An 11,205-nucleotide genomic window follows, 5' to 3' on the forward strand; every position below is an offset into this window, starting at 1 on the left:
GTTGTGTGATTAATGAGCAAGTCGACGAAATGCTTCACCGCGAAGTGATCCGACCCTCAAACAGTCCATGCGCATCTCCTGTCGTCCTTGTTACGAAAAAAGATTTTACCCAGTACGGTTCTGTGTAGACTATCGGCGCCTGAACAAGATAACTCGCAAAGATGTATACCCACTACCGCGAATCGATGATGCTATCGATAGCCTACAAGGAGTTGAATTCTTTTCATCTCAAGATTTATGCTCCGGCTATTGGCAAGTCCCCAGGACTGACGCCGATAGGCCGAAGACAGCCTTTGTCACACCCGACAGCTCATATGAATTTGACATCATGCCGTTTGGACTTTGTAATGCGCCAGCAACCTTTGAACGCATGATGGACGCAGTTCTGCGCGGCTTGAAGTGGCACACATGGTTATGTTACCTAGACGACGTTGTTGTTTTTGCCCCTGACTTCACCACTCACCTTCAACTGCCTCCGGCGTGTTTTGACGTGCCTAACAATTGCTGGCCTACAACTCAACCTAAAGAATTGCCGATTTACAGCGCGGCAGCTCATGATACTGGGTTACGTCATCTCAAAGGATGGAATCCTCCCCGATCCAGCCAAACTTCGTGCCGTCGCCGAATTTCTGAAACCGACGTCCGTCAAAGAACTGCGCAGTTTCGTAGGCTTGTGTTCCTACTTCAGGCGCTTCATTTGTAATTTTGCCGCCGTCATATCGCCCCTGACGAAGCTTCTTGGAAGCAACGGACCCCTCCATTCGTGGTCATCTGAGTGCGACAAAGCGTTTGCAAAGCTTCGTCGTTTGCTGACGTCTCCTCCGATTTTGCGCCACTACGACCCAACGGCACCTATTGAGGTACACACGGATGCCAGCGGTGTTGGCCTCGGCGCTGTCCTAGCACAATGCAAACAAGGCTATCCTGAATATGTCGTGGCATATGCAAGCCATACGCTTACTAAGGCCGAGACCAATTACACCGTCATGGAAAAAGAATGCCTGGCGATCATCTGGGCGCTTACTAAGTTCCGGCCCTATTTGTATGGTTGCCAATTTGATGTCGTCACGGACCACCATGCTTTATGCTGGCTATCGTCATTGAAGGATCCCTCAGGCCGTCTCGCCCGCTGGGCACTTCGATTGCAGGATTACGATATCCACGTACTGTACCGCAATGGACGCCAGCATGCTGACACTGAAGCCCTTTCATGTTCTCCTTTGCCTGACGACAAGGCCTGCTGCTCACTATCCCAGCTTGACGTTTCTTCCATCGACATTGAGACCTTCACTTCCAAGCAGCGCAAGGACCCCTGGATTGCCTCCATCATAGACTTCCTTGCTGATCCATCATCGCAGCCAACCACTCGTGCGTTGCGCCGTCAAGCTCGCCATTTCTCCATTCACGACGACCTGCTTCACCGACGCAATTACGCCTCTGACAGGTGCCAGTGGTTATTAGTGGTACCTCGAAGCCTCCGTTGTGAAATCTGCGCATCGTTCCACTCTGATCCACAGTGTGCACACTCGGGACTTTTCAAAACCTACCAGCGCCTCCGACAATGCTACTACTGGCGAAGAATGTACAACTACGTTCAAAAGTTTGTTCGCTCATGCCCCGACTGCCAGCGCCAGAAATCTTCACCCCAGCTCTCGCCAGCTGGTCTGCAGCCTCTACCCTGCCCTAACCGGCCGTTCGGCCGCGTTGGAATTGATCTGTATGGACCACTTCCTTTGACATCAGCTGCCAACCGCTGGGCCATTGTTGCAGTCGATCACCTCACACGATATGCCGAAACGGCCGCCCTTACGGCAGCTACAGCGCGTAACGTTGCTGCATTCCTGCTTTGCCGATTCATTCTGCGGCATGGTCCACCTCAAGAACTGCTCAGCAATCGCGGACGCGTCTTCCTGTCGGAGGTAGTTGAAGCCATTCTCAAAGAGTGCCATGGTGTTCATCGCAGAACTACGGCGTACCACCCTCAAAGGAATGGCCTCACGGAACGCTTCAACCGTACGCTCGGTGATAGGCTTTGATTGTACGTCGCCTCCGACCATATGAACTGGGACGCCATCCTACCCTTAGTAACCTACGCGTATAACACCGCTATGCAGACCACCACTGGGTTTTCACCCTATTTCTTACTGTATACAGTAAAACCCCGGTGATACGAACCCGGCTGGTACGAATTTCGGTGTGATACGAATTCGTAACATTCCCCGGCCGAAATACATTGCTCACAATACGAAAAAATTGGCTGTTCCGAACGTGTTGCAGCGCCGCTACGGATCATTCGAACGCGTGAGCAACAGTGGCGGCAGCCGAGCTAGCGGGGCCACCGGCACAGACAAGCCGGCACAGCGGGATCTGGGAGGGATCCATAGTCGCCAAGCAACCGACTACGTCACGCGGCTGCGCAATCTCTCATTGGTCCCCACGTCGAGCGGACCGGACCACATCACAGCCTAGCCGATGCTTAGCGAGAAAGTAGACGAGGACCGCTGCTGCAACGACGACCGAGGCACAGCCCCGACGGTCAAAACGCTCCCTGCACTCGACGTGCTCAGGCGTTCAGTGGCGTACGAAAACATTCCCAAGATCATGTGTGCGCACTTAAGCGCCTTTCAGAAGGCGGTCGTTGACAATTTGGACAAGAAGAAAGCGTCCCGTTCATACGTTTTTCAAGGGACCGCGAAAAAAAAGAGAAAAAACAAAAGCCGCAGTTTCGCCCAAAAGGTGAAGCAACGAAAACGCAGCAGCAGCAGCGAGCGAATTGACCTTTGCGCTGTCTCTCGCTTCAATGCGAACTAAACGTCGAAGGCACAGCGCATACGAAGCTACTGGCACTAGGCGCACTTTGTCAGCATCGCAGATCATTTTGACGATAAGGTCCGCGCGGGTGCGTCGTATCTGCAAAGTGCCGGTCGCTTGTTGAAACGCATCGGTCGCTTGTTGCAATGTACAAGCTGGCTGCACCGCTACATTTACCTGACCGCCACATTCAAACGCAACGTAACATGCTGGTACATTATAGATTGCCGAAGCATCACGGGGAACGCCCGGTTATTCGAACGCGAAAGCATTTGCGATGGTTAATTCGAACATACCGCGCACCGACAATGCTCTCAGCAGTGCGCCAAATCACGTGGCGGCGCCTCCGACTGGCATTGCTCCGACACCGCACACCGCCATAGAGCAAAAGCTTAGGCGAGACCCCTCAACGCCACGTGGAGAAAAAAAAAAAAGAACCGCGGCGTCACGCGAAGGTCGCCATTTCTGCGTGGCGCTGGAACACGTGTGTACGTGCCGACGTCTCAGCCAATGCTGCGGCTGCAACGCAGAGGGAAGCAACGGCGGAGGCCCAGTCTGGCCAACGCTCGCTTCAACGGCAGAAAACGAAACTTCAGGGAGCGCGCTAAGCGGCGCCGGGCCGGCGGGCGCGGCGGACGCGCACGGAGATAGTCGAAGGTGAGGGGGCTACGAGGGTGTTGAGAGGAATGGCGAGGGGAGCAACCGAAGCGACAGAGTTGCCGAGGCCAAATCCGCTTCCCTGCCGCCCTCCTCCCTCACCTGCGACGGTCCCCGCGCGCGCCTGTCGCCTCTTCCTCTTCACAACCACAGTCTCTCTCTCTCTCTCGCCGTGCCTGCGCCACCCGCTCCCTGAAGTTTCGTTTTCTGCCATTATCGCGAAGCGAACGCCGGCAGTTTCGTGGCCCTCGCTCGATATGTGCTTGCGCGCCGCGATATTTCACGAATCGCACCGTTCACACGTCGTGTTATGGTGCACGAATATTTCAAAAAGAAGTCCTTCTTTTAATTCGAACAAATTTTTGGGCGCCTTCGAGTTCGCATTATCGAGATTCGACTATACATGGAAGTCAATGGGATTTAGGTCGGGACCGCGAAAACGCGACGTAGCAGCTGGGAAAACGCAGCAGCGAGGAAGGTATCAATGGAATTCCACTATTAGAAATCTTTTTTGGTTAAAATAAATTCATTTTTCTTGATATTGTGTATGTTTTGATGATACGAATTTCGGGTGATACGAATATTTCACGCGACCCCACGAGATTCGTATCACCGAGGTTTTACTGTAGTCGGCACCCTTCGCACACCATCGACACAGTTCTGCCGTATCGGCCGGAGGCATCCGAGTTCGTGCCTATTTCTGCTACGGTCAGACATGCAGAAGAGTGCCACGACCTCGCTCGGGCCTTTACTACCGAAGATCAAGAGCGCCAGAGGAATACTCGCGGTGACGCCTCTTTCACGGTCACCTTTGATCCGGGAGCGCTCGTGTGGGTCTCAGTCCCTTTCACTGACCCTGGCCTCTCATCAAAACTGGTTCCGAAGTATGAAGGCCCTTATCGTGTCATCGAACGCGCATCTCCTGTGAACTATGTAATAGAGCCAGTAGAGACATCTTCAGACATGCGCTGCCGTGGACGAGACAGTGTCGATGTCGACCGTCTAAAGCCTTACTATGACCCACTCATTGTGACGAACGGTTAGGTTGCTGGACTACGAGGGTGTTGAGAGGAATGGCAAGGGGAGCAACCGAAGCGACAGAGTTGCTGAGGCCAAATCCGCTTCCCTGCCGCCCTCCTCCCTCACCTGCGACGGTCCCCGCGCGCGCCTGTCGCCGTGTCGCCTCTTCCTCTTCACAACCACAGTCTCTCTCTCTCGCCGTGCCTGCGCCGCCCGCACCCTGAAGTTTCGTTTTCTGCCGTTATCGCGAAGCGAACGCCGGCAGTTTCGTGGCCCTCGCTCGATATGTGCTTGCACGCCGCGATATTATTGCGATAGCAATTATATGGACACTCAAAAGCAGATTTCTGCCGTCGCCGTGAGGTTCCGTATGACATCATTTGGAGATGAAATCGTCGCCGCGCGCCGAACGCTGTATGTGCGAGTGAAAGGGCGCGAGGGGCGCGTCTTTCACGGGGAGTGAACGCACGGCGGAGAACAAACGCGCGTTCTGCGCCGTGCTCGCTTAAGGGCTGCAGAAGTAGGCGTCTCTTTTCTCCTTTACAATCACCATATATGTAGAGCAAACGCGCCTTCTTCCGACGCGCGAGAGGCCGTGGGGGAGGGGGAGGGAAGGGAGGCGACGTTTAGCTGCGGCACCAAGTGCCTATTTATATCAGAGGCTCCGGCAACAGTCACCAATCGCCGCACGCATTTTGATCGAATGTGGGCAAAACGCCGATGGCGTCGACAACAGTTCTGCGTGTTGCCGATGCTGCTGCATGTCCAAGTTTATACAGCTGATAAAGCTAATATCATTACTCCGTATAGCTCTCTACAAGTTTGCTATCGCAATTGATGCTTCGCCTTTCAGGTGAAACTGCGACAACTTTTTTCACGAATCGCACCGTTCACACGTCGTGTTATGGTGCACGAATATTTCAAAAAAGAAGTCCTTCTTTTAATTCGAACAAATTTATCGCCCTTATCGCTCCCGGGGGTGATTGTAGCGAAGAAGAGAGACGCTAGTGGGTTCAGCGCTACTGGATCAAAACGCTAGTGGGTCGAGCGCTCTTGACCGGCAACGGCTCTCGTGCTTGGAAGCTGTTACTGCGCTGATCGTTGACGTTGTGCTGCTCCAAGCTCTGCCGAATAAACACCTTTAGAACAGCGATAAATCGCTCTTGACCAATCACGGCCGGGCTGCGTTTGTGATCTCGGACGTCACGAACGTGTAGTGTGCGAAATTTCAAGGGACGTCAGCACCTATCCTTCAGTTTTTCTATATTTTCTCGCTTGTTATGCCTCTGTTCGCAGTAAGAATGATATGTCTGTGATCGTGATGGGATAATCTACCATTAAAGCTGAACTACCGGTTTCTCTTTAGTGTCCCTTTAAATGGCCCACATGTTTATGTTACTTGGACAACGTCATCATTTCTTCACCAACTTTCGAAACTCATATAGAGCGCCTCTCAGCCTTCCTCATCATTATTCGTCGGGCCGGACTACAGCTGAACTTGTCTAAATGTCACTTTGACTGCGGCCAAATAACATTGCTTGGCCATCTCATAGACACTAATGGTGTGCTCATTGTTATGTGATGTTATATTGGTTCATGGTGCCCCAAGACAATAACTCACTGACTGTGGCCCTTACTTTCTCTCTTAAGTCATCGCCAACATACTGCGTTCCTGCTCTACTCAACACAAGCTGACCAGTTCTTACTATCCCCAGAGTAACAGTCTCACGGAATGCTTGAACCGCACTCTCACAGACATGCTCGCTATGTATGTTTCGCCGAACCACTGTGTTTGGGACCTTGCTCTTCCCTAGGTAACTTTTGCGTATAATTCCTTTCATCATGATACAGCCTTTCTACCTATTGTATAGACAAGAGCTGACTTTACCTCTGGACATTATTCTCCCACCACCTGCCGCCTCCACTAGCAAGTACGCATGTGATGCCATTACGCCTACTGACCACGGCCCTCAGCTTGCCCACACGGCGTCACAATGTAATCAGCGATGTTGCTATGATGCATCGTGACACGACTACCCCTCCTGGTGCGCTTGTGCTTCTCTGGTCCCCTTCCCGCCATGTGGGCTACTCCGAATAGCTTCTTCCTTGATACACGGGACCATACCGTGTGCTGCGCCAGGTAACACCTGTAACCTACAAGATTGCCTCCTGTCAGTTACACCTCGTCGTCTCTCCTTCCATCCAGTGACGTTGTTCAGGCATCAAGGCCCTGTGCGTTCGATGACTCCCTTTAGAGCTTCGGGACGGTGCTTCTGCCGCTGGGGATAATTCTACGGAACAGTTATTTCATTGACCAAGAGCAGGCCTATCATGATTGAAGAGACGATGGGGACGACGACGTTATAGTCTTGCATGGTCTGTTCATTTTGGACAGTTTTACATGCATATAGCTTGTAAAAAATTGAAGGACACTTTGTAAATTCCGAAGTGTGTTCGGAAAAAGCCTGTGGCCATTCCACTGACTATGCCATTTCTTTTCTTTTTTTGTGCATGACACTCCCAGTGGAATAGATTGCTGAGAGAGTGTAAGGGGGAGAGGCCACAGCTGTGGCGGTGCAACTGTTGCTATGCGCCGCTGTGCCATCACGTGATTGCTGAGAGAGTGTGAGGGGGAGAGGCCACAGCTGGCACTATTCCAGGGCACGGACGGTCGGACGCCGCGAGTATGAGCCATTAAAGGCTTTCGTCTTAATATACACGTATGTAGTCATTCCCATGCATCTTTCTACATAACAATATCTACCAAGGGTGTGGGGGTAAAGAGAGATCGCCGTTCCTTGTGTCGCAAAGATGGTGGCTGGGAACAAGTCTGTTGCCATCCCGTGCACTCGCTTTCGTTTGCGAGACTGTAAGTTGCCTTTCCGGGTGTCTTGTGGCTGTTGTGAATAGATCTGCGTCGATTCGGTAACTATAGTTGAAGACGCCCGATGTAACAGCTGACACACCTGCCCGATGCAGCAGTGCCGGTTAGGCAGTGTGGCCATGATGAGAATTCGTCGCCGGATGATGTGGTAACGGGCCGCAATCCGCCGGGGTATGCTTGCCACTAGTATGTTTATACAGCTGGCTTGTCATCTGATCAGTCCCGAGGCGTGCGGGTTAGATAGACAGCTGTTGAAGCGGCCTGAAGTTCATCGCTGCGTATCCAACACAATCTGCGTAGTTATAGGTGGCTAATCGGTCCTATCTTTCCACTTCACGAAATACACACTGCTTACGTTACCGATCCCTCTGTCCGTGTCGCGTTATCGGTCCTGTCGACCCAGACAAATCTTGTACTGACAGAAGCGGCCCCGGCTGATGCGTTGGTACTGCAAATTGCAGCATTTGGGCGCCAGGTGTGCGATTACCGCATTGGGCCGACAACGGGGAGCGCTCGCAGTGACAAAGTTCACTACTGCGTCAGCCGGGGCGGCCCATACGCTGCGGCCTCGGTGCTCCTTTTGTGCTGAAAATGATGTGAAACACTCGCTAGGGTGGCATCGAACATGAGGGACGAGTAGTAGATATTTGATTTGCGAATCGAAATATTGGAACGCTCACTTTTTGATTTGATTCGCTGATATTCGCTATTCACACACTCCTAATATTTACACACTTCTCTCGGGATGATGCACCGTTTCCCCCTTCTCCTAAAGGCACAGCATCAAAACAGGTTTAGCATATTGCTACGTGCTGTTATAAGATGATGATGTTGACGCTTCGATGTAGTGGGACATACCCATAGGCAGCCTCTGGCTGATCTGAGGATGAAGACATGCCTTGTTTGATGTCGGCTGGCCCCCACGTAACATTTATTTGGTGGAGTTGCGGGGTACTTCTTACGACGGAGATTCAAAGCGGACGCCACCTCGAATCTACTGCCGTGCCGCCAGGTGATCACACATCTTCGTCTTCGGATCAGACAGGCCATTTATGGGTACGTCCCACTACATCAAAGTGTCAACATCGTCTTCTTGTAACAGCACATTGCAATGTATTGGTTCGATCCTAATATAAGTGTTTGTATGCTGTTGTTTTACAACTGCAGAAAAATCTGAAGTTGTCAGCATTTAATAAACTGTGTAGTTTAAAATAAACTGGGAAATAACCTACCCTAATGTTCTTAAGGGGAAAAACTATGTACAGATTGATGTTGAAGAAAAGCACAATGCTGTAACATGGGTAGGATCATTGTGTACACGCCAAAAAGCCATCACATTGTCTTCTTCATCCAAGCATTAACCACTGCATCAACAGATGAGAACTGCCCCTGATTTTACCTTGCTGGCAGTAGAAACACTGTCATGCGGCATTTAAGGCCCGAGTTGGGAGTGGTATGGTTCAAGGTGGGAGACATTGAGGATGTTAGTTAAACAGAGCCTAATTGTTAAAGGGACACTAAAGTCAAATAAAGAGTGAAGCTAAAGTGATAGAGCAATGCTCTAGAACGTCTAAGATGTCAGTATAATCGCGAACAGAGCTTTAGTAATCGAGAAATTGAGGTAAGTGCTGGGCATGATAAGAGACTCCCCAGGGACATTCCGGTACTTACCTGATGACGAAGGCACTCCTCAAAAAAATTATGTCACTAGTACTCAACCACTCGTATTAAAAAGATTGTTTCGCTGCATTATAAGACAGAAGAAAATGCTGCTTGTCTACTTCTATTAGATTCTTAGAAAAAAGACCTTTTTGACGTTACACTTGATAACGACGCGGGCAGTCAAAAGGTTTTGTTTTCGCTCGACTCTGTGCCGCGCGCTCTTTCGAGTTTCAGAAGTTTCGTTATCGCGTAGTGCTGCGCTGGTGTTGCTGGCTCGCTAAACTCGCACTTGAATTTGTTAGCAGCTTGATAGTCGCGACGGCACGTCCAGACGGTGACCAGCTTTGTCGCCCGACGTTGCATTGCTGGAGTCCTCGCTGCTTTCGCGCTCGGAAGAGCCAGTGTCGAGGCCGCCGTCGTAGTACGCAACGATGCCGGCAGCGCGAGCCCTCAGCAGCATGAGACGGAAGCCAACATGATGGAGTCCGCAGGAAAGGGCACATTCCATTTGAAATGATTCTAAAAGCTTTTTTGAGTTAAGTCAATGCGCAGAGAAACGATCACAGCCAGCCTGGGCAATGGTGTCGGCAGCATCATGAGCATAGTTTTGTGGTCGAGTTCGCATTGGGATGGAGACAGGTCGTAGCCAAACAAGAGAGAAAAGAGTGAGTGGACTGCTGTGCCATGATGCGAAGACCTGCACATGAAGCTCACTAAAGGATGACTAATTATCCTGTTACGGTAATCGTTTGAAAGACATGTACAGGGCACTGACCACCGCATCTTCACGAACCACAACTGCCCATGAAAATAGCATCATTCTAACTAGAGCAGCCACTGCTATAAAAAATGGCACGCTAGGCATCAAGCAGGCTAAAGAGGTCTAAAATAGGTGGGTGGCTGGTCTTGGTGGTATATTGAATCTATAGTTGTTTCATGTGTATTGTGACTGTCCTTTAGACTGAATGAAATCATCTGCTAGTACATCCAGAATGTAATAATACACCAGTTATTTGGAGTGTACTCGGTGTAGTATTCTAGACGAGTAGTTCCTCTTACATCATTGTTGTTCCCTTGGTAGAATTTCACTGTCATATTTCACCTAAGACCTAGTTTGCTTGAAAAACAATTTTCTAGAAGAATTGCATTGTTTTATCCAATGTGCGAAGGTAATTGCATCGTTATGTGCAGTTTATTTCTGCATGCAGTTAATCTTAAAGCTGATGTTGCTAAAGTAGTTATTCATTAAAAGTGATATATCATTATGTAATACATGTGCCTTATCTTAATGTGGATTGCACTTTATGCACCTTATGGATGTGAGTTTGCATTTTCTTTTTATGATGTGATGCGAATCTTTTTGTGACTGATATGGGGGGCTTTTTTCAGAAGTGTCAATGATTGTGTTTTCTCGTCATCTTCTCTTTCATATTTTTTTGCAGCCTTGTTGGCCCCAAAAGGAAAATGGCCATTGCAATTTCGTGCTGGAACGAACGAGAACGCTACCAAGCGGAACACAAAGGAACAGCACAGAATCCATTGCAGTGACTCATCTCTACTGCAATGTCATTTCGGAGTCCTTGCTTTGTTGTCCAATTTTAAAGTGCCTTGCCAAAAAATTTGGCTGTTCACTGTAAGTTATCTGGGGAGCACTATCTAGATGTCTGCTGCTAAAATTTTTCGGAAGTGCTCTGTAGTAGTAGAGACATACGGGAATTAAATGGTGTGAAACGATGGTGCATGAAGGTGAGCTACCTTCACTAGAGCATAGGTTCTCCAACACTGTCTCGACCGATGTCTGCAAGTGATGATCTTTTTCTTTTTTCCATAATAAAGAGTTACGGTCGTGATTACGTATCGAGCCCTGCCTCCATTTTAACGCAATAGCATTTAGGGCCCGTGTCGCAGAAAATCCGGAGTATGCGTCGGCATTGGCGTCCGCGGACGAGAAAATCATCCCCAACCACGCAGGCCCTCCAAATATATTTTACCACTAAAGTTGCTCACACTTTGTCTTGCGTTCTTTACAAAGTTATTCCTCAGAATTTTGAGAGTGACAGCCCACAAACAATTGTCATGAAACAAAATACCGACAGTGCGTGCCTTTTATGCTAAATCTTCTCAGGCTGAAATATTAAAGGTGCAAACAATAAAAGAAGGCCGGCCCACGA

The 11,205-nt window shown here is 49.9% G+C and overlaps 1 protein-coding gene across 2 annotated transcripts in view; it reads left to right on the forward strand.

Annotated features, from left to right (window-relative positions):
- The window catches only part of LOC119455377 (ankyrin repeat and SAM domain-containing protein 3), a 68,626-nt gene extending 57,755 nt beyond the window's left edge, over positions 1–10,871 (forward strand). For both annotated transcript variants that reach the window (XM_037716767.2, XM_037716768.2), the window contains exon 8: positions 10,477–10,871. In XM_037716767.2, coding sequence (XP_037572695.1) covers positions 10,477–10,582 — 106 coding nt within the window. In that variant the 3' untranslated portion in view covers positions 10,583–10,871. The remainder of the gene's footprint in view (positions 1–10,476) is intronic.
- The last annotated feature ends 334 nt before the right edge of the window (positions 10,872–11,205 follow it).

Source organism: Dermacentor silvarum, chromosome 6 (assembly GCF_013339745.2).
Source record: "Dermacentor silvarum isolate Dsil-2018 chromosome 6, BIME_Dsil_1.4, whole genome shotgun sequence".
Lineage (NCBI taxonomy): Eukaryota > Metazoa > Arthropoda > Arachnida > Ixodida > Ixodidae > Dermacentor > Dermacentor silvarum.